The sequence below is a fragment of the Lemur catta genome, chromosome 11 (assembly GCF_020740605.2).
Source record: "Lemur catta isolate mLemCat1 chromosome 11, mLemCat1.pri, whole genome shotgun sequence".
NCBI classification, from domain to species: Eukaryota; Metazoa; Chordata; class Mammalia; order Primates; family Lemuridae; genus Lemur; species Lemur catta.
The window spans coordinates 4,219,403-4,243,607 of record NC_059138.1 but is presented as its reverse complement, the minus strand read 5'-3'; the positions used below and the strand labels follow the sequence as shown (position 1 = coordinate 4,243,607).

General features: G+C 36.4%; 1 protein-coding gene and 1 non-coding gene across 11 annotated transcripts in view; one reads left to right on the top strand and one right to left on the bottom strand.

The window, feature by feature from the left end:
* The window catches only part of KMT2C (lysine methyltransferase 2C), a 252,561-nt gene that overhangs the window by 170,245 nt on the left and 58,111 nt on the right, over positions 1 to 24,205 (bottom strand). For 8 of the 10 annotated variants that reach the window (XM_045564894.1, XM_045564886.1, XM_045564890.1 and 5 more), the window contains exons 2-3: positions 18,687 to 18,775; positions 7,739 to 7,880 (exon numbers count right to left, since the gene is read on the bottom strand). In XM_045564894.1, coding sequence (XP_045420850.1) covers positions 7,739 to 7,880; positions 18,687 to 18,775 — 231 coding nt within the window. The remainder of the gene's footprint in view (positions 1 to 7,738; positions 7,881 to 18,686; positions 18,776 to 24,205) is intronic. The other 2 variants (XM_045564887.1, XM_045564895.1) reach the window with 1 other exon arrangement.
* Positions 11,736 to 11,844, top strand: LOC123647841. The gene has a single exon (XR_006738377.1). It is a non-coding gene; the product is annotated as a U6 spliceosomal RNA (small nuclear RNA).

Below are 24,205 nucleotides of genomic sequence, written 5' to 3'. Positions count from 1 at the left end.
CAACAGAGCAAGGCTCTGTCTCAAAAAAAAAAAAAGAAAAAAAAAAGAAAAAGCAAATACAAGTTTCAAAAGACACATAAGGCCAAGCATGGTGGCTCACAACTGTAATCCTAGCACTCTGGGAGGCCGAGGCAGGAGGATCGCTCGAGGTCAGGAGTTCGAGACCAGCCTGAGCAAAAGCGAGACCCCGTCTCTACTAAAAATAGAAACAAATTAGCTGGACAACTAAAAATACATAGAAAAAAATCACCCAGGCATGGTGGCACATGCCTGTAGTCCCAGCATTTGGGAGGCTGAGGAAGAAGGATTGCTTGAGCCCAGGAGTTTGAGGTTGCTGTGAGCTAAGCTGACACCACGGCACTCTAGCCCGGACAACAGAGTGAGACTCTGTCTGCAAAAAAAAAAAAAAAAAAAAAGACACATAAAACTAGAACAAGAAGTTTGATGGGAAAGCAAGTAAAAAGATACCATGCAAATATGAACCAAAAGAAAAGTTTCAGTGGCAATGATACTATCAGACAAAATGAAAGCTAAGTCAAAAAGAAAATGCTGCATTAGAAATGATAAAAGATGTTATGCATTAGCAAAATGATCAATAGTAGTATAAGATATATCCATCACAACCATATACTCATATAACAACAGGCCTCAGAATAGATCAAGCAACTACAAGTTGAGCATACCCAATCCAAAAATCAGAAATCTGCAATGCTCCAAAATCTGAAACTTTTTGAGCACCAACGTGACACCACAAGTAGAAATTTCCACAAGTACTTTTTGTTTCATGCACAAAATTATTAAAAATATTGTATAAAATTATTTTCAGGCTATATGTATAAGGTATATATGAAGTGTGTTTAGACTTAGTCCCCGCCCCACAATATCTCATTATGTATATGCAAATATTCCAAAATAAAAAAAATCCAAAATCAGAAACATATGTGGTCCCAAGCATTCGGGAGAAGGGATATTCAACCTGTACTAACAAAACTGAAAAGCGGCCAGGTGCAGTAGTAGCACATGCCTATAATCCCAGCACTCTGGAAGGCAGAGGCAAGAGGCTCACTTGAGGACAAGAGTTCGAGAATAGCCTGGGCAACATACTGAGACCCCCATCTCTACAAAAAATTAAAAATTTAGCCTGGCCTATTGGCATGCACCTATAGCCGCAGCTATTCAGGAGGCTGAAGCAGGAGAATTCCTTAAGCCCAGGAGTTCAAGGTTGCAGTGAGCTGTGATTGCAACACTGCACTCCAGCCTGGGCAAACAGTAAGAACTTGTCTTTAAAAAAAAAAAAAAAAAAAACTAGAAAGCAAAAAACTAAATCAACAACAGAGAAGATTTTAACAATTATCTCAGAAAATACTATATCAAACAGAAAAAAATTAAGTAGATATGGAACATTTTTATTGTTCATTATTAATTATCTGAGTGTAATAAATAAGCTGAAGACACTATATTGAATTCTACCTACAACCGAGGGCATATTCTTTTCAAACATACTAAAATATTACAAAAGTAGGCTACATAGTAATGCCATGAAGACATGATATACTCCAGATGACCAATATCATAGAGATAATATTCTCTGACAATAATGTAGTAAAACTAAAAAGATGTACAACAAATAGATAACTTAAAATTTTCCAAACATTTGGAAACTGTAAAAACAATATTTGGAATAAAATGATAATGAAAACACGGAATGTCAAAATTTGTGGGATGCAGCTAGAGTAATAAGTGCAAGAGAGCTCATAAATGTACATAAATTATCAATAAATGTAAAAGTTTAAATACAAATGATCTAACCTTTCAACTGAAGAAGTCTGGAAACAAAGTAAACAAGGACACTGATGGAAGGCAAGAGAAGTAACAGAAATCAGTGAAATAGACAACTAAAAACAACAGATCAACTAAACCAAAATCTAATTCCTTAAAAAAAAAAATCTCTGGGGGAAAAAAAACAGGCAAAATGCAAACAAAATACAAAATAGAGAAGAGAAATAACTACACATGCAATAAATAAATACATGTTCACTCTCACTTCTTTTCAACACAGCACTGCAAGTCCTAGCCAGAGTAATTAGGGAATAGAAAGAAATAAAAGGCATCCTAATAGGAAAGGAAGAAGTGAAATTGTCTCTATTTGCTGTTGACATGATCTTATATATGGAAAACCCTCAACACTCCACCAAAACTGAACTGATAAACGAATTCAATAAAGTCGCAAGGTACAAAAATCAAATCAGTAGCATTTCTATATACTAATAGTGAACTGTCCGAAAAAGAAATTATGAAAAAAAATCCCATTTATAATAGCAACAAAAAATTAAACAATTAGGTATAATTTTAACCAAGGAGGTAAAAAAGACCTGTATACTGAAAACTATAAAATACTGATGAAAGAAATTTAAGAAAACACAAATATCCTGTGTTTGTGGACTGCAAGAATCAATATTGTGAAAATATCCATCTACTCAAAGCAATCTACAGATTCAATGCAATCTCTATCAAAATTCCAATGTCACATTGTACCCATAAATATATACGATTATGATATATCAAAAAATATTAGTAATAAAAATAATAAATGTATCACGAACCACATATTACTATACTTTAAAACCTAGATGAAATTTTAAGTTCTGAGAAAAACATAAAATGCCACAATTGGTGCAAGATGAAACAGGCAGCTGAACAGAAAAAAATTTTTTGAATTGAACTTGTAGTAAGAGTTCATCTTCCAAAAGAAACCACATAGACCCAGGTAATTTTATAAGACAGTTACTTCAAACTTGCGTGGACTTAATTCCTATCTTAAACGAGTTATTCCATAAAGTAAAATTCAAAGATGCCTGGCTCACATCAGGCTAATGTAATTTTGTCTCCAAAACTAGGACATTGTAAGAAAACTTACAAAAATTCATATTGCTTATGAATATAAACAAAACATAAGCTAACTAAAATCCAACACTGTGCTTAAAAAATATGTCAGAATCAAGTAATGTTTACTGCAAGTTTTTTGGCTTCTACTGAATTGGCTTTTTCTTATTGATTTGTTTCATTTTTAAATACATACGGACACAAATCCTTTGTCAGTTATATGTCTCACAAATATTTTCCCCTTTTCTGTCATTTAGCCTTTCACTCTGGTTTTGGTATCTTTTATGAAAAGAAGTTTTCAATTTAAATATTGTGGTATTAATCAATCCTTTTTTAAATAATTAGTGCCTTTCATTTGTTTTAAAAATTCTTTCCTTATCCCAAAGTAATGAAGAAATTCTTCTACATTAACTTCTAAAACTTTTATTGGTTGGCCTCTTACATGTTAAGTCTATAAATTAATTGGAGTTGACATGAATAAAGATCTACCTTCTTGGCCAGGTGCACTGGCTCATGCCTGTAATCCCAGCACTCTGGGAGGCTGAGGTGGGAAGTTGACTTGAGGCCAGAAGTTCGAGACCAGCCCGGGCAATACCGAGACCCCTTCTTTACAAAAAAAAAATTTTAAAGGTCTACCTTCTTTAAAAAAAAAAAAAAAAAAGGTAGACCAGGTGTGGTGACTCACACATGTAATCCCAGTGCCATAGGGAGGCCAAGATGGGAGATCCTTTGAAGCCAGGAGTTTGAGACCAGCCTGGGCAACATAGCAAGGCCCTGTCTCTCCAGAAGAAATTAAAAAAAAAAAAAAAATTTAGCCAGGCTTGGTGGCTTGCACCTGTAGCCCAAGCTACTCTGAAGGCTAAGCCAGGAGGATTGACTGCACCTGGGAGTTGGAAGTTGCAGTGAACTGTGATCATACCACTGAACTCCAGCCTGGGCAGAAGAGCAAGACCCTGTCCCAAAATTAAAAAAAAAAAAAAAAAAAAAATTTTAACATGTATCATCCCAGCACAATTATTGGAAGAAATATCCTTCCTCACTGATTTATGATGCTACTTTGCCATAAATACACTGTCCATATTACTCATGTATTTGTTTCTGAGTTCCCTGTTCTGTTCCATTGATCTATTTTTCTGTCCCTGTGGTAATACAGCATTGACTTAATTTACTAGTGTGTTATGTAAAGTCTTAGTACCAGCTAAAGCAATCTTTTTCTGTTCTTCTTGACGGGTAACTTGGCTTATCCTGCCTTTTGCATATTCATATAAATTTTTAAAATCAGCTTGTCAAGTTTACTGTAGACATTTTTATAAAGACTGTATTGAACCTACATATCAATTGGGAAAGAATATCTTTAAAACACTGCATCTCCTAAAATATAAATATTATATTTATATTATGTTATTCTTTAATATCTTTCCAAAAAGTTTTATAATTTCTTTCTATAAAGGTCCTATTCACATTTTTGCACATAATCCTAGTTAAATATTATTTTATATTATTAGAAAATAATATTGTAAAAAATACTGTTTACCTCTATTATTCCTGATATATAAAAATGCAAGTGACTTTTGCATTTTGATTTTATATCTACAATCTTGCTAAAATCCCACTATTATAATTAATTATCTGTAGATTCTTTTAGAACATTTTAGATATGGAACCATTAGAATTCATTAAATTCAACCTAGTCATCCTATTTTAAGGAAACTGAGGTACAGAGAGATAAAAATGAATAAATAAAGGTCAAAAAGTGGCAGTGCCTACACTAAAGTCAAGCCTTAATCTACAGCATGCTGGCTTTGTCGGAGGGCACATTCACTCTTTCCTGTCTAAGGAAACATGACAGTGGTGGCAGTAGTATAGTCCAGAATAAATAAATAACAATGGCTTTGTTTATTAATCCAACACAAAGGTCTTTTTCTATATTGTGTATCAATCTAATTTTATTTTTTAAATGGATAGCCGATTAATGAGTGACCTACTCTTTCCCACTATTTTGAAAGGCCATGTTTATTATTATATATTACAAATTTTTATATGTTCATGAATAGCTTTTCACTTTCACTTTCTACAAGTATTTCACGAGGACCAATTAAGTGATAGTCACTGTGCTAGTTACAGGGGACACAAAGATAAATCAGTCAGGGCCGGGCGCGGTGGCTCACGCTTATAATCCTAGCTCTCTGGGAGGCCGAGGCAGGAGGATCACTCGCAGTCAGGAGTTCAAGACTAGCCTGAGCAAGAGCGAGACCTCCATCTCTACTAAAAATAGAAAGAAATTATCTGGACAGCTAAAAATACATAGAGAAAAAAATTAGCCAGGCATGGTGGTACATGCCTAGAGTCCCAGCTACTGGGGAGGCTGAGGCAGGAGGATCGTTTGAGCCCAGGAGTTTGAGCTCAGGAGTTTGAGCTTGCTGTGAGCTAGGCTGATGCCATGGCACTCTAGCCTGGACAACAGAGCGAGACTCTGTCTCAAAAAAAAAAAAAAAAAAAAAAAAAAGATAAGTCAGTCAGACATAGCCCATCCTTAAGACCTGCAGAAGAACCAAGCAAGGAGGTCAAGAACTACAATAGGTTGCACAAACAGATCTGCATACAGAGACACAAACACTCTCAGAAGGCTCTCAGATGCCTGCTATCAACTACCAAATATTCTCAATTCCACATATGCATTACCATTTCTAATTTCTGTTATGGATAAAACATTAAAATATAAAGAAAAGTCAAGTTTATGGTAGTATCAATCAAACTACAAGCAGCATTTTCAAATTTTAAGTTAGAATTTAAGCAGAATTTTAAATTCTATTCAAACAGAATTTTAAATTAATTCTAATTCGGGATTCCTAACACTTCTAATTCCAGCTTATTTTGTATTTAAAAAGACAATTTTGAAGGACTCTTAAGAAAAATGTCAATTTTTTATTATTTGAAATTGATGGCTTTATTCATTATTCATTCAAGAATATTTATACAACACCTGATCTCTGTTGGGGACGATCAGGTGCAAGAGACAGAGCAATGTGCAAAGCCGACCACGGCCTGCCCTCACACAGCTCATGTGGCAGTAAGGGAGACAAAATCTTCGCATGAACTCTCAGGAAATAGTAAGAGTCACAAGGAAAAGTAAAGCAGAATTACTGCATAAAATACAGTGGGGACTGCTGTTTTATTCATTTACCATCCTACTCTTTTATTTTGAAAATGTTTAAACCTCCAAAAAAATATTGGGGGAGGAAAGACTACAGTATAACAAACACCTGTGTACCCTGTATCTAAATTCACACTGTGTGCTCTTTTCCTTGAGCTGACTGAAGCCAGGTTAGTCATGACACTTCAGAAGATAAGAGAATCAGCAGGCGATTAGAGAGGCCTCTCTGGGAGGTAAGCCACTTTGACAGCAAAGCCAGCTGGAAGGCCCTCGGACAGAAACCTGACCAGTGTATGTAGGACTGAGGTCAATGTGGTGAGAGCACTGAATGTGACAAATTATGTCAGAGAGGCAGCCAGGGCCAGATCATGCCTTGTAGACAGGGTAAGTACTTGAAATTACAAATATAATAGTCAATAAAGAGAATGTAGGGGGAGAACTGATTATCATTATCAGAATAATTTTTGCAACTGTGGTAGGAACAAATTAGACTGTGGAACAGTAAAGAGAAGAAACAGAAAGACTAGTTAAAAGGCTACTACAGCTTCCAAAGGATAACAGTGACTTGAGCCAAGATGAGAAGAAGTTCATCTTCAGAAGTTGAGCTATTTGGGGGGCAAGGGCAATATACGTAACCTAAACTTTTGTACCCCCACAATATGCTGAAATAATAATAAAAAATAAAATAAGAAAAAATAAATAAATAAAATTTAAAAAAAAAAAAGAAGTTGAGCTATGAAGGAGGAGAAAAGATAGAAAATAAGGATTAACTCCAAAGCTTTTGGACTAAGCCATAGCGAAAATATTGGTATTATTTACTGAAATGGGAAAACTCTGCAGGGAAGGAGATTTGGGGCAGGATGGAGGCAGAATCCAGAGAGGTGTTGGACATATTACAAGTGAGCTGTCTAAGGCACTTCCCAAAAGATGTCAAGCAGACGGACGGACATAAAAGTCTTGAGTTCAGGTAAAGACGAGCACTGAGATTCCTAAGGACGGACACAGAGTTCACAGCTATCAGACTGAATGAGCTTTCTTTGCCAGGGAGTGAACAGAGACAAAAAGTAGACATGGTATCTGAGGACTCAGCCCTGAGGGTGCCAACACTATAAAGGTGGAGAATCTTCACAGCAGCCAGGGAAAGACAAAATGAAGGAGGACATATGCCACAAGCACAAGGAAAAAACACTTCAAGAAGATGCGAGTATTCAACAGATTGATAATTTCATAGTTTTATCCATATCTCTCAAATAAAGTCTAAAAACTCTAAGACTTCAAAAGCTTAATTATACACTGATGTAGGTTACAATGTCCTATATTTCTTTTTTTTAAAGAATAGGGAGAGAGTAAGGTACAAAAATACAAACTTAAGTTTACAGATAATATTATAAATTAATGCTCCTCCTAAATATTCATAGTTATTTCTTCTGCCAGGAATAACATACTGGTAATATTCTGTACTGACCTAAAATGACTAGAGTAAAACCCTAGTGTACTGCTCTGCTCTGTAATCGCCTAAGCCCACAGAGCTACTCACCGAACTACACACAGAGGTATCAGCCTTAAATTTAAAGGTACTAAATAATAAGATTCCATCCAGATTTACATCCTAAATTTGTGTTCCCTGAATTTTCTCTATAGTCAATTCACTGCCTTTTTTCCTGTAACTAATATCCAATCCAGCTGCATTCATTCTCTAACCTGATTTTGGCTTCTACACCAACAGAGACCAGGGAGTTTGCAGATTCCTCAGACACAGATCGCTGCAGAGCTGGGACTGGCTGTTTGCTGTTATCCACTTCTGCTTCAGCATCCTCTTCTGCAGACTGTTCTTTGATTTCTGCTTTACAGTAAATAAGAGAATACAGAGAGTCATTTTGAGACTATACTCATCATTGGTGAATTCATCTATAAAGCATACATCATAATGCAAAAAAATCAAACAAATAATAGTTCACTAATACAAGAAATGTTTGTGTATATAATTGATGATATTATTCATATTCATTCTCTACTGCAAAATGATAATCAAAACAACATGAAGCATGGTATACTTTTCCCTGTGCCCAAATTACAACAGGCTTGGAGAAGTTTCATCTAGTAATAACTATTAAGAATCTTACTTTTGGGATTAGAGCAGTCAATCTGTACAAGAAATGTCAAACACTGTATATATACTTTCCTCTGGAAGCAACCTAACTGCTGAGAGGATTTTCAAATGCCATCACCCTTAACATCATTCTTCTCTTTTTTAAAAAATGGTATGTCCATTCTATCTTCAACACTACAGTACTAAAATCAAGGGACATCAGCCCTCCACCAGTGCTCCTGATGCAATTCTATGCTCTTGGCTAGATTCTTTTCTAACTTGAAATTTATTTAGACCTTTCTGCCCTATCATCCCCAAACAAAAAAATTTTAAGTCCTTCAAGCTCCTCTTCTCTCTGTGAAACTTCATGAAATGGCACTTCAGAGTGACAAAACTCCATTTACTTCCCCCTCAACTAACTCTTTTTAATATGTACATGTCCTCCTATTATAGTAATTGTTCTCGTCTACAACACAGATGGCAACACAACTAACAACCCAGGGGCCACTCAAAAGCCTTAAAATATCCTGAAAATTCATTTTACACTAGGACTACCTCCTCCTTAGTGAAATGCTCTTCCATCTTGTAAATGTAGGGAGATTTAATAGATGAATATAGGCTTTGGAGTAAATAAAGACCTGGTATTAAGCACCAGTTCTACCATCTACCAGCTTTCAACATTATGTCAAAGTCATCTGTTTTACTGACCTAGGAAATTTTTAGAAAACTACCATATATCTCATGAGATTGCTAATATCATTCTCTTCGGCTGATTTCTTTTAGAACTCTAATATAGATACAACCTTCTGTGTCCTTTAATGCTCTTCTTTGAAGACCACATTTCAACAATCTCCTCTGGACTTAATGATTTTTAAGTCAACGTCTCTAGCACTAACTCTTCTCCTGAGTTCCAGACCACATTTTTACTGCATTCTAGACATATCTAGCAGTTTGAACATTCAATTTCACACCAAACTAGCTATCTCTCAGATCAGCCCTTCCATCTGACTTCCCTATTTTTGTGACTATCTTCTAGACTCAAAATAAATTTTAGGAAAGTATTTTGAAAAATGAACAATTTTGATAATTATTGTTTAGTTAGAAAAACTATAAATAATTATAAATCCTATCAAATCATAAATTCAATGAGACATGGAGCATCAAACAGATGGTTTTGGTTTTCATATTTAAAATGTTTCTTTTCCCTTTTTTAAAATTGAAATAGAAAAGCTGACCACAAATTAACTGCTTGTGAGGCCTATCAAAGTATCCTGTCTATCCTTAGGGACAAAAGTGATAGAATACCTAGAATCAAATCTACAAATATATTTGTATCAATAAAGATCACAAAATGAAATTTCAAATTTTTATATGACAAAAGACCTCATGAGCAAAATGAAAATGTCACAGATTAGAGAAAATGCATATAATTTCCATCCCAAAAAAGGTATTCAAATCCAGAATATGTAACGAACTCCAAAGATGAACATGATAAGATACATAAACCTGTAAAGGATGAAGGACAAATTCCATACTCTCCTTCCTCTATATTAATCAGGTTTTAGCAGGCACGTAACTGCTCAGCTAGTGACTTTATTTCTCAACCTTTTTTTCAGCTAAGCATGGCAAGTTTTCACCGATAGAATATGGCCTGAAGTGACTTTATCTTCTCCATCACCTAAAAAGAAGTGATCTACTCTGAACTAAATTACAGTCCCCTTTCAGATAGAAGGGAAAAGACATGACAGAAACCCATCTGCAATGATGACAATGAGGGCAACATTCTAGGGGATATTCCCACAAGACAGAAGAAACCTGGGTCCATAAACAACCACATGGAGCGAAGATACTTCATCAGCCTAGACCTCTCCACTATCAAAACTATTACATGAAAGAAAGATTAATGTGTTTTATTTAAGCTACTGCTGTATTTGGGAGTCTATGTTATAGCAGTTTAAGTCATGCCCTATTTAATATAGAAACTGGTATTAAGAGTAGGAACTGCCATTACAAAAAATTAAAATAAGTGACTTGGCCATCAGGCCATGAGATACAACACTGGAGTTTGAAAATCAACTCACTCTTTTTATGCTGTATTAAAATATTTGATTTAACTGTGACCTGCTATAATTTGGAAAGCAGACTGTGCCTAGAGAGGCTGAACCTCTGGGGAAAGCATCTGGAATGAGCCAGAGGTTATTTTGTATTGCCTGCTCTCTAGTGCTTTTTACAACCAATGATCGAAAGGGACAGAATTCTGCTAGAGACTCTCTCTGCCTATTGTATTCAAAGTACTATAAAATGACCATATATAAAAATAACTTCATGGAAGTGTATCATTTCTATTCAGAGAGGCCCAGAACACATGTGCCCTTTGTTGTACCGTTCTTAATGTTAGATGTTAATGTTAGAAAGGGCAAGAGAAAAAGAAATGAGAAATGTAAAGGAGAAATAAGAACAGTGCCTCAGAAGCTGACGTACAATGAGCCAAATGGACTAGGGTCCCGTGACATTACATTCCCCTGCGAACACTTTCCTTCCAAGAGCCAGCTCCGTTTATCCCCCCTTCCACACTGTTCCCTCCAATAGGTGGGGCCTGTCTGCTTCCATTAACTATGCTGCTCTCTACCACATGACCTCTAATCAAAACTTTTCTTCTGGCAAAGTGTCCAACAGTCTCAGTTTTTCCCTTATTTTCCCCATAAAAGAAAATATAACACTTTTAATACAATTGACTGCCATGTAAGTTGTATTTAACTCATGCTAGTTTTGAGCCCAGGGCCTCGTGAAGCATATGTAACTCACACGTCAGAACTATCAGAACTGTCCCCACTATCTCCACTAGGACGGCGCTCCTCTGAAGCATCACTACACAGATCAACATCTTCATCATTCATGTCCAAAATTTCGTTCATCATTTCCTCCAACAATTCCTTATGCTCATTTTCTCTAGACATTTTCTCTTGAGAGTTAAAAACGCAAAATAAACTTATGTGATGATCACACCTCTGGTCACAGAAGCTACACTAAAGTAGAACTGGTGGCTAGGTGGGAAGGTCCACAGCTTGCCTGTGTGCTGTGAAACCTCTGCTCATTGTTTTCCCTGTCAAGCAGCATGTCTCCCCAACCTCCTGTCCCCCAGCTCCAGCCTGCCCGCCCACGCGTGCCACACGTGTGGGACTGTGTTCTCCGATTACCATAATTTCTGATCGCCATGTGAGTTGCATATAACTCAAGCACAGAACACAATAAAAAATAACAAATTTTTCATTAAATTAGAATGGATCGTTTTGTTTTTGAAGTTTTTGTTCTATTTTCGTAATAAAACACCATGGTTCCAAGGAAATAAATTTTTTTTTTCTAGCGTGGCAGTCAATGTGTTAATGTTTTTTTAGGGGAGTTTCATTGCTTACAACTAAGGGGAAACAAGGAGGACAGTGTCTGATTCTCTCTCATGTTAGAACCAGAAGGAGATAGCAAAGTTAAACATAAATATTAATGGTAAATTGGTAGGTTTCAGGTACATAACCCTTTGAAATCAGGTTTCCTACATTTTAGAGGGGAGGAAAAACAGATTCGGACCATAGGGATTTTTTTTTAATAGCATCAGTGCTCGCTTCATCAGAACATATACTAAAAAACTGGACCGGCACAGTGAAGACTAGCATGGCCCCTGTGCAAGGATGACATGCAAACTGATAAAGTATTCCATTAAAAAAGTAAATTAAAAAAAGAAAGAACGTAAGAAACAGTATCAGGACCAGGCCTGATCCACAAAAAGGATACAAGTACGGCAGGCTCTGAGAGTCCATCCTGTTTCTCTTTCTTCTCTGTTATTAATACTAGCTCTGCCTATGATCCTAACCTGGATTTGCTAAAGAAACAGCAAAGACTGATGAGTTTTGGTTTTATTTTTGGTTAGAATTTGTTGGTCTTTTATACTTTAATGAAAAGGGAAGAATCTTACGACTGCTTCCTAGGAAGCAGCAGTTCCAGCCACAAAACAGAAACAAAAAAGATATCCCTAAATAAGCAAAACTATAGCTAATGATAGAACCTATCTTTAACTGTCACTCTTCATTTGGTAGAATAAGTCAGGTCTTAGTATCTGTCAAAATCAAGGCAGGAAAATTAAACTAGTGCTTGTGTCTGTCTTCTCCTAGTCCCAGTCTTCAAAAGACTGTTAGAGTTTGGCAGCGGAATGCGAAACAGACTGCTCTGACTGAAAATGGTATCAACCAGAGATCCCACCAGATAAGCCATTCAGTGACACCAGTGGCGGTCAACCCAGCGACACCTGAGGGAATACTCCTGATGCTAGTACTTGGTTATCTCCAGTTTATTACTAAAAATGCACTCTTTAATATTATCCTATGCTTTGCACAAAAGCAGCAGCTTGCCATTCAACCAAGAAAACAGTCCAGGATTGGCTACTCAGCCACTGTGCAGAGTTTTTACCTTTCATGAGGCAAAAATTAGTTCAAACTGCCTGCAGTCCAAAACTGTGGAAATTGGAAAAACTTTTCACATTTGAAAAATGTCAATGAGATACTATTCTTCGATGCAAACTCCTCAGTGTATCTTTCCCCTTACTTTGAACCCGACCTAAAATACAGGCAATGCTCTAAAACCAAAAAGGTGGAGAACACCAAGGACAGACATGGCAATTTTATCTATAGCCACTACCTGTGGTTAATCTCTAACCACTAGGTGGCACATGTGCAGTAGCAACTAACTAAACCCAATCACATGTAAGGAGGTTCCTAAGAGAAGAGACTGTCCCTGCGCTTCATTAAACAGCATTACCTAGGTGCTAGACATACCTCTGGGGACACAAAGCTAAATTAGATCTAACCCTTGCCCTTAGGTAATTCCATTACATATCTTCTTTTAAGCCTTTACTTTTCCACCTACAATGACTTTTATTTAACCCTAAATACATGACATGAAAAAGGTTAATAGCAAAAGCTGTTTGCTGTGTTAGCTAAAATCAAAGACTTGGTATCTAATGGTCCAGAATTTGCATTCTAGCTTAGCCATTTGCTAGCGATATCACCTTGGCAAGCTACTTAACCTCATCTCAATTTCAGTTTACTCATCATTTAAAAGATAACACAACCTAGCCTACAAATGTCTTTATGGGGCCAGGCGCTGTGGCTCACAGCTGTAATCCTTGCACTTCTGGAAGCCAAGGTGGGAGGACTGCTTGAGACCAGGAGTTTGAGACCAGCCTGAGCAATACCAACACCCCCGTCTCTACAAAAAAAAAATAGAAAAGTCAGCCAGGTGTGGTGGCACGTGCCTGTAGTCCCAGCCGCTCAGGAGGCTGAGGCAGGAGGATCGCTTGAGCCCAGGAGTATGAGGCTGCAGTGAGTTATGATGACACCACTGCACTCTTGTCCCAGCAACAGAGTGAGACCCTGTCTCGAGGGGGAAAAAAAAAAAGAAAACCTCAATGGGCCTATATCTACTAAACAAGTTGAATAAATAATTAATAACCTTCCAAAATAGAAAAGACCAAGCACAGTTAGGTTCATGGGTGAATTCTACTGAACATTTAAGGAAGAAATTATACCAAAATTCGCTACAATCTCTTTCAGAAGGTAGAAGCATAAGGAATATAATCCTCACCAATGAAGATTTGCAGATGGAAGATAAGCATATAAAAACATGCTCCACATTATATATCATCAGGGAAATGCAAATTAAAACAATGAGATATCACTACACACCTATTAGAAAGGCCAAAATCTAGAATACTGACACTATCAAATGCTAGCAAATACGTAGAGTGACAGGAACTTCCACTCACTGCTAGTGAGAATGCAAAATGGTACAGTCACTTTGGCAGATAATTTTGGTGGTTCCTTACAAAACTAAACATACTCTTACCATATAATCCAGCAATCATGTTGGTTGGTATTTGCCCAAATGGGCTGAAATTTTATGTCCACACAAAAATCTGCACACTAATGGTTTTTTTCTTTTTTAAATTTTCCTTTTTATAAGGGTAAGCATACAGATGTTTGTAGCAGCTTTATTCATAATTGCCAAAACTTGGAAGCAATCAAGATGTCCTTCCAATAGGTGAATGGATACATAAATTGTGGTACATCCAGGCCATGGAATATTATTCATCACTAAAAAGAAATGAGCTATCGAGACATAAAAAGACATGGAGGAAATATAAATGTATATTACTAAGTGAAAGAAGCCAGTCTGAAAAGGCTATGCTGTATGATCCCAACTATTTGACATTCTGGGAAAGGCAAAACTATGGCAACAGTAAAAAGAATGATGGTTGTCAGGGGCTAAGGGGGAGGGAGGGATGAATAAGTGGAGCGTAGAGAATTTTTAGGGCAGGGAAACTACTCTATGTGATGCTTTAACGGTAGATATATGTCATTATATTTGTCCAAACACATAGAATGTACAACACCACGAGTGAATTCTTACATCAACTATGAATTTTGGATGATAATGATATATTCATGTAGGTTCAACAATTTTAACAAACGTACCACTCTGGTACACGATGTTGATAATGAAGAAGGTTGTGCACGCATGGGGACAGGGGATATATGGGAAATTTCCAGACTTTCCCCGTAATTTTGGTGTGAACCTAAATGTGCTCTAAAATTACAATAAAACAATAGTAAATACATAAACCAATAATACAGCCATTTATCATGATCAAGTATTAGCTACTGTACATAATTATATGTGCTATACTTTTAAACGACTTGCAGTGCCTTAGGTTTGTTCACACTAGCATCACCACGAACTCCTGAGTAATACACTGGGCTGCACTATGCTCCGAAGCCACAACAGCTACGATGCCACTAGGCAATAGGAATTTTTCAGCTCCATTATAATCTTACGAGACCACCATCACATATGCAGTCCGTTGTTGACGGAAACATCATTATGACTCAACTAGTATATGACTAAAGTGGACTAGCATAACTAGTTCTCAACGGAAACAGCATGATATGCATCCCTAGAGCCTAGATTTTTGTCTCTAATACTATTCTCCATTAAAAAAACCAAAAGCCCTTAGACAATAGCTATTTTCATATCTTGGGTCAGGGAGTACTAAAGATGAACCTGAAAAATATTGCCAAAGAGCAATGCAATGAGTTCTGAAAAGTTTTCAGATGATACTAAAAAGAACTCAGAAGCCAGCTGACAAGGTGCTCCCATGAGCCAAACTATGACAACTTGAACACTAAGAAGAAATTTTTAATTATAACTGAATTATAATTAACTGATTATAATTAATTAAAACACATTTGCAAAGCCCTGATTATATGATTCTCAAGAAAATGGAATTTCTCTTCTCTTCAAGTAACTAGCACTTCATTCAAGTTGATTTTATTCATATTAAAAAAATGCACAGAGACTGGTAAGAGCCCCCACCTCCAAAACAAAGACAAGATTTTCTTACCATAAAATATTAACCAACTGGTCCAGGGAACTTCTTACTACTTTCTCAATGGCTACTTCCAGATTATTCATTCCCACCCACCCATCACAGAGGGATACTCATTTTAATTAATACTCTTACATTACTAAAAATCACTAAATAAGTGTATCAACGGACAAGATTTACAAGAATAAGACAACCTTTCATTAAACTCTAGGGTTTTGAGACATACCCTTGTAGTGAATTCAAGTTTGCTTTTAAATTGACTAGAAATTTATGGAACTCTTGTCTTTGCTTGGGTTTATTTACAGGTTGGTGGTTTTAACAGTTGTTCTTTATCCTTTCATTCACTGTTCTCCTTGCCCTGTGTTCACTGTGCTCACTGAAAGAACCCGACAGTGGCCCTGCCAAAGACAAAGACAGAGCAAAGACTAACACACTTGGCTTTATTTAACTTTATAAAAAGCCTGGGTAAAAAAATGCTCTTTCTGCTCTTCTCTAAACTTATTTGCCTTAACCCCTCATAGGAGAGAGCATAAGAAGACAGTCCATTTGTAGGGCTTACTACTCTTCATGTAAGAAAAAATTAAATACCAGAAACTTAGTTTTGTGGTGATGTTCCGAGAACAGAAGCTTAGAAAACACAAAAAGGAAAATATAAGAATGTAATACTGCTTTACTTAGTGAAATGAATGCCTCCTATGTGCCTAGAAGTATTTTAGGCACTGGGGATATAAAAGAGTGAACAGACAAATCCCCTGACTTCATGACCCTTACATTCTAGTGTGGAAGACACACAATAATAATAAATGACACAGGAAAGCAAGGAAAACTACAGGCCCAAAGTCCATACTAGGTAAAAAGGACAGAATCTAGGACACAAGCAGAGGAGTTGGCCTTATAGAGCCACAGGGACTCTTCAACCCATTTTACCAGCTGGGAAGACAGAATACGTGAGTAGAGATGCAAGCCGGAAAGTAGATTCAACAATGGTGGGGGACTACGGAACCACTTTTCTATTTGCAGTCAAGACCTGCTTGAGATTTGAGGCCACAAATTTAAAATGAAACCAGTCAGCAAGATTATATGTCTTTCTCTAGCCATGTTCAGGTGCAAGAATGAAAAATCTGGGTTGTGTCATGAAAGCGATACAGTGGTGGATGGCAAAGGAGTTGAGGGTATATGCGAGAATGACCACAAGGATGGATCACAGAATCTGAGCTAGAAAAGGTGACAAACCCCACTGGTAAGGTCACTGAACTGGAGGTCTCAATATGGTTGGAAAATTACTGTGGTGTGGATATTAGGAGAAAGTGAGCTGGAAAAAGAGTAAGTGGTAGTCAGAGCACAGGATCATTGAAATTGAGATTTTTGGAAATGAAACAGCTGTCCTGATGACTGACACAGTGACAAAGGCTAACATATGACGCTAGAACAAGAGGCTGAGGTAGGATTCTGGAGGAAATCAAGAGCCAAGAGGAGAGGGTCTTAAATAGATTATATCTAAAATAACAGTGGCAGAAACAGTGGAGAGGAAAATAGAAAGGTGGGGTCTAAATCTTTAATAAATGAAAGACAATACCCAGGAAGAATGCTGACACGTGCAACAAAAAGGAATATGTGGTATAGTCTGATAGTATTATTTTAAAGTAACTTATAAGGAAACATTATGTTAAAAAATTAAAGCTTCAAAAAGACTTTACACTGGTAAGTAACAGTACATAGTTCAGGAAAAAAGTCATAAGAAAAAGAACTAATCTTCTGAAGTGATGGTCTTTGCTTGCAAAAAAATAATCCTAGTACTCTGGGAGACCAAGGAGGGAGGATTGCTTGAGGTCAGGAGTTCAAGACCAGCCTGAGCAAGAGCAAGACCCTCCACTTCTACCTCCCCCCTCCCCACTAAGAATTGAAAAATTAGCCGGGCACTGTGCCTGTTAGTCCCAGCTACTCAGAAGGCTGAGGGATTGTTTGAGCCCAGGAATTTGAGGGTGCAGTGAGCTATGATGATGCCACTGCACTCCAGCCTGTGTGACAGAGCAAGACTCTGTCTAAAAAAAAAAAAAAAACAAAACAAAACTAATAGAACTTACATAAATTCAAGTTTAAAGTAATGTGGTAATGAACGTGTAGAAAAGGGTGAAATTTAGAATTCTGAACTTCCAAGCTTCATTTTGTCACTTTAACTAATTAGACCTTACTGGAAGATAGGAACTGTAGAATATGTCAAGGCTTTCCAAGAATTATAGCTATACAATAACAATACATTTGACAATCATAAACATTTTTTGGAAAATTATACTTTAAAAGATGTAACAATTTTTAACTTTTCTTTAAAAACTATGTGATATTCTGTAAGCATCAAGATGATTTCAACTTCAGAGAGAAAGCCTATCACTATGAACTCTATCAAACAACTGTTGAAAACACTGCTAATGAGAGACTATCTCCTGGATATATCCTCTAAATACAATATGAAACCTTTCCCCCCTCTGATAACTTATTTAAATCACTGAACTTCTATAAATTTTGAGAACTACTTTGGGCAACCTACTGTAGCTACCTTTTGCCAATGCACAATACATATTAGCTTATTTAAGGTACTGAAAGTTCAGCAGACCAGAAACTATTTGTTCTAGTTTAACCCAGCATTTCAGAATATTATTCACTAATGGAACATAGCTTTTCCTCAACACACATATTAACAAAATAAGCTTTAAGGTTGTTGGCCGATGTCTGTCCATTCTACAGTCCTCCGCTCTACCAGCTGCGCTATCGAAGGGTGCGCAACAAAATAAGCTTTAAACAAACAGTAGATGGCTCACAGGCCAGAAATACACTATAAACTAGCAAACTAATAGTCTGGAATTACTGTTTCTCTCAGTTCTAATTTTGCTTTGATAAAAAATGTATCCACCTATACAAAACAATTCCTACTAAATCAGAGCTCAAGAGAAAAAAGATCGAGAATTCAGTTTTTTCACGTCATTAGTTATCAAACTCCTTAAGCAGATGGAAATTTTAGAATTCATTATAAAGACAGATGCCAAAATACTGTTATACAAATGCTAAGTACACTATATAGACAAGTACAAAGTATTATGTACATTTTTTTAATTCTTAGTAAGTTTTGATACCTGTTTCCACAATATTTTCTGTTTCTGTTGTCTCCAGCCCATCCATGCTGTCCTCATCTTCCACTGCCGTTTTTCCTCTACTTCGAGGCCTACAAAGAAAAATACATACACTTGAATGTTAAATTTTAAGACTTAGATTTATACTCAACATAAAGCATAATTTGAACGTATACAAAATAAAATACTTTAGGACTTTTTTCAGCATTTTGCCATACCAAATAGTATCAGACTTTATAGTCATTTTCTCCCCTAAATCCAGCCCTTCGTTATGTCCTAAATGTGAGGACAAAATCAGATTATTGTATTTGTGTCCTCATACTTCACTTCTTTAAGTCATTCTGGGCTTTGTCCCTCTTTTAACTGACTTTCTGATGACTGCCTCTGTCTAGAGTAGTGGCTTTTAAGCAGCTAATTAGTTCGTTTCAAAGTTCACACACCACATTTTACCTCTACATTTAATGAAGTTGATGAGTGATGCTCAGAAATGTATTTTTTTAAAGGCTCACACAAGTGACTGTGATTCATACGACTCAAAAAAAAAAAAAAAGAATTCTAAAAAATGAAGCATGATTTAATCATGTCCACCTCACAGGTGTGATGAATTTAATTTATAAACACTTCAGAAAATTAAAATAAAGAGTCACAGTAAAGTGAGATTCTTTGACCCAAACTAACACCTTTAAATTTTTTGAAGTGTCCTAAATATGAGATAAAAATGAGTAAAAAAAAAAACCACATAAGATATTACATGTAAACTAAAAACTTATAAACTATCATTAGAAATTGTTATTAAAAGTTAAATGATCAACGTCTAAGTGGTTTATATATTAAGCGAATTATTGCAAGCCATCAAAAAGTCATCCACAACCAAAAGAAAAAAAAAGAAACTGAATCAAAATCCTAACAAATATTGTCAAAACCTATGAATGACGCTGGGGGTAGTGAGTGGCTCAGGCCTGTAATCCTAACACTCTGGGAGGCCAAGGTGGGAGGATTGCTTGAGGTCAGGAATTCCAGACCACCCTGAGCAAGACCAAGACCCCACCTCTACTAAAAATAGAAAAAATTAGCCAGGAAACTAAAAATAGAAACAAAAAATTAGCTGGGTGTGGTGGCGAGTACCTGTAGTCCCAGCTACTCGGTAGACTGAGGCAGGAGGATTGCTTGAGCCCAGGAGTTTGAGGCTGCTATGAGCTAGACTGATGCCAGGGCACACTTGCCCAGGCAACAGAGAAAGACTCTGTCTCAAAAAAGATAAAAAACTATGAATGGAAAAAAGAAAAAAAACTAAGTAAAATACTAGTAAATATAATCAGAATGCAAAGATGACTCAGTATCAGTATCACAAATCTGTTGATATAACAAAACAAATCAAACACCAAAACTAGTATCAATTCAAAATTCATACGGGGAGGAGACAAAACTAAATCCAAAGATTACAAAACTTGAAAGATGGAAAAGAATGACTAGGACTAAAGCATCCTAAGGTTTATGTAAAAAAAGGAAAGAATATCTTTAGAATTTATTAAAGTTATGTTTAAGTTTAAAAAGAAAACTTTAAAATAATTAAAGGGGAAAGAAAGAAGGGATGAAGAAAACTTGGACAATCCAATAGCAGGCAGAAAAGGAGAGAAAATGTAAGGTAAACACAAAATAACATAAAAAGATGAAATATAAACATGAATTTTCATAGTAAATATAAATAGCTTAAACTCTGTTGTCATTATTTAATGATAGAAAGATTAATTTACCCAGATAACATAACTCAATAGAACTTCACATTATGTAAAGCAAACATTTACAGAACAACAAAGAGAAACTGATAACTGATCATTATGGGAGATTTTAACATTCTGTGCTTGGAAACTGATAGATGAAACATTATAGTTCAAAGCATTTTAAACAAGTATTTGGACAACACATTTAACAAGCATCACTAGATTACTCTACCAACCCTCCCAGTGTCTGACTTTGCTCAAACACACGGGATAAATAAAGAAGTAAATAAAATTCCTGCCTTTACAGGACTACATTCTAAAGAGAAGAAACAGATAGTAGTAAACAAGTATAATACACATAACATCAAGAAAATAAAGCAAAGAATAAGAGACCAACTACCATTTTAAATAAAAGATCTGTAAAAGAACTTTTTAAAATAAATTTTATACGTAAGGGGCCACTCACAGCCACATCAGCAGAGATCTGAAACAGAAGAGGAAGCAAAGCATGCAGTGTCTGGGAGAAAAGCAATGTGGCAGAAGGAACAGCAAATTCAAACTTCTTGAGATGAGAGAGTAAGTGAAGGGGGATGGATACACAGCAAGGAAGCATAGTGTCTGGGGCTGGGTGGGGGCATGGGGCTGCCTAAGGAAAAAAAAATGCTATAGTATCACTTCATTTAGAAACCTTAGACCAATATAAGAACTAGGGACATAGAGGCTGGGACTTCTGAAATAATCCCAACATGACTGCTACAATGGGGAGACAAAACAAGATATTAATCCAAGAGATACTACACAGTTAGAATTAACTTCTAATCTTTCCTTTATGACTCTTCATAATTACTGTCCATTTTTAAAGAAACTGAAAAACATCATTTAGTTAGCTTTTTCACTTAATCTTCCAGACCACCGTCCTGCTCTATATTGAGACTTTTCCAGTATTCTAACCATCACTGTCTACATTACTACTTTTGGCCCAACTGGCTTTGTTTCAAACTTGTTTTATCTAGTCTATAATTTCTATAAACATATCAGTTGTCTGCATTGTCCTACTTACTCCTCAAAAAGAATATCTATTTTAATGTACACTTTGTTTTTTTCTTCTTCTGGTTTCTCCTAATTCTTGGTTTTGCACCAATAAGACATGCTTTTTACATTCATCAACCCATCAGAAGTCTTCTCCTTCTTGCCAATGGACCAACTTATCAACATCATGTCATTTTCAAATTTTACATATTTCATTCATATCTTTCTTATTGCTACTCATTTGCTTCTGGCATGTGAATGTTCTGAGGAATCAAACACTAATTTTTGCATGCAAAAGTTAACAGTCATTTGTCAAAACCATATCAGTTGCCAATTTCCATATTTAAATACCAAAATCGATACATATATTTTACATTTCTACATTAATTCAGATGTTTCCAGTTTCTGTTTTAAATGCAAGTTTAAAATCTATTACAAATGACAACATAAGGATTATTTTAATCCTTCTTTGGTTTTCTCCCTATCCCTCTTTTTTCTTTCCATCTCTTAACCCCTTCATTGCAGTTTTCATTGTTTCCCTTTATTACAAAGAAATTTGAAGTAAAATAACACCACTAGCTTTATTTGAGAAAATTTTCTACCAAAATTAACATTCCATATTAACCTTAGAAATTGAAACTAATTTGAGTCTTTAAAATAACATAGGGGTCGTCTTCTACTTAAAGCCACATGGAGTAAGAGGATTCAAAATTATGCTCTAGCCACAAAGAACTAGAATCAGACAAAATATAAGAAACAACCATTATCAAACATTGACAACAACAAGAGCAAGAGTATAATCTTGAAACAAACAGAAATAAAGAGGATGAGCCCTACTACTGCACAGGCTTTCTGCATGGAGTTAATTTACAAACTACAGCACAGAGAGGAGAACGCAGAGACTAGCAACGCTACTGAAATGCAGGAAGTTCAAGTAGGCTAGAATTTGTGGGACAGAGTACCTAAGAGTAGAGAGGTTATTCAGAGAATGAGCTCCAGAAATTTGCATAGGGGTAATACAATCTGCATATGTGTGGGGTGAAATTCCAAAGACTGAGAAACAACTCCCAGGGAAAGAACAATTATAGAAGAGCTGTAATATGAACAAGTCCCAGAGTTCACAGAAAGCCAAGAATCAATTGCATCCTCCCTACCCAGAGTGGCAAGACCTCATTGACTATGTAATACATTCAGCAGAAACCAACTGCAACACACCTTTAGTAGTAGGGGTACATGAGTCCTAGAACAAATGCTATTCTAGGCCATCCCTAAAAGAGCTGACAAGTAAGTCACAAAGATTCACAACTAACTGCTGGACAGGGAAATGTTCAACACTCATTAAAAGATTACAACACTTCATGACTAGCCTGGGCAACACAGTGAGACACTGTCTCTACAGAAGATTAAAAAAATCTGTCGGGGCTGGTGGCATGTGCCTATAGTCCTAGCTACTTGGGAGGCTGAGGCAAGAGGATCACCAGAGCCAAGAGGTTAAGGTAAGCTATGATCATGCCACTGCACTCCAGCCTGAGAGAGACCCTGTCTTTTGAGAAAGCAGGGAAAAAAAAAAGATTACAACAAAATCCACCTCTCAACACCCTCAACACCAAAAAGCCATAATGTGTGCCATCCAATAAAAACTTACAAGATTCAGAAAGAAACAGGAAGATATGGGCCATAACCAGAAGAAAAATCAGGGAATGAAAACAGAAAAAATACAGATATTAATATGATAGAAAAGGCAATCGTGAACATTAAACCAACTACTATAAATATGCCTCATATGTTCAACAATGTAAAGGAAAACATGAATATGAGAGAAATGGGAGATATTAAAAATAAACAAAATGGAACTCATAAAAGTGACATCAAAAAATAACATCAAGGCCGGGCGCGGTGGCTCACGCCTGTAATCCTAGCTCTGGGAGGCCGAGGCGGGTGGATCGCTCGAGGTCAGGAGTTCGAGACCAGCCTGAGCAAGAGTGAGACCCCGTCTCTACTAAAAATAGAAAGAAATTATCTGGCCAACTAAAAATATATATACAAAAAAATCAGCCGGGCATGGTGGCTCATGCCTGTAGTCCCAGCTACTCGGGAGGCTGAGGCAGTAGGATCGCTTAAGCCCAGGAGTTTGAGGTTGCTGTGAGCTAGGCTGACGCCACGGCACTCACTCTAGCCCGGGTAACAAAGTGAGACTCTGTCTCAAAAAAATAAATAAATAAATAACATCAAGAGCCAGGGGCTGTAGCTCAGCTACTTGGGAGTCTGAGGGAGGATCATTTGAGCTCAGGACAAGCCTGGACAAAACGGCAAGACCCTGTCTCTTTAAAAAAAAAAAAAAAAAGTGAAAATTTAAAACTGAAAGATTAACATCTGATTAGAAATGACAAAAGAAAAAGATCACTAACCTTAAAGACATAACTGAAAAATCTATCCAAGATAAAGGACAGAGTGAAAAATGACAAACACAGAGACAATGCCCACTGGACAAGAGCAACCTCAACGTGTGTAAAGCTGAACTTAGAGGAAAGAGGATGGCAAAAAAATATTTAGTCAATCGATAGCTATAGATTTTGCAAACTGTATAATTATAAACCCACAGATCCAAGAAGCACAACAAAATCCCAAACACAAACACGTGTCAATAAGGTATTTTATAGTCAAACTGCTGGAAAACAGTGATAAAGAGAAAAATCTTAAGAGCCACCAAAGACAAGACACATTACCTACAGAGGAACAAAAGTCAGAATGACTACAGGCCATGTGCATCTG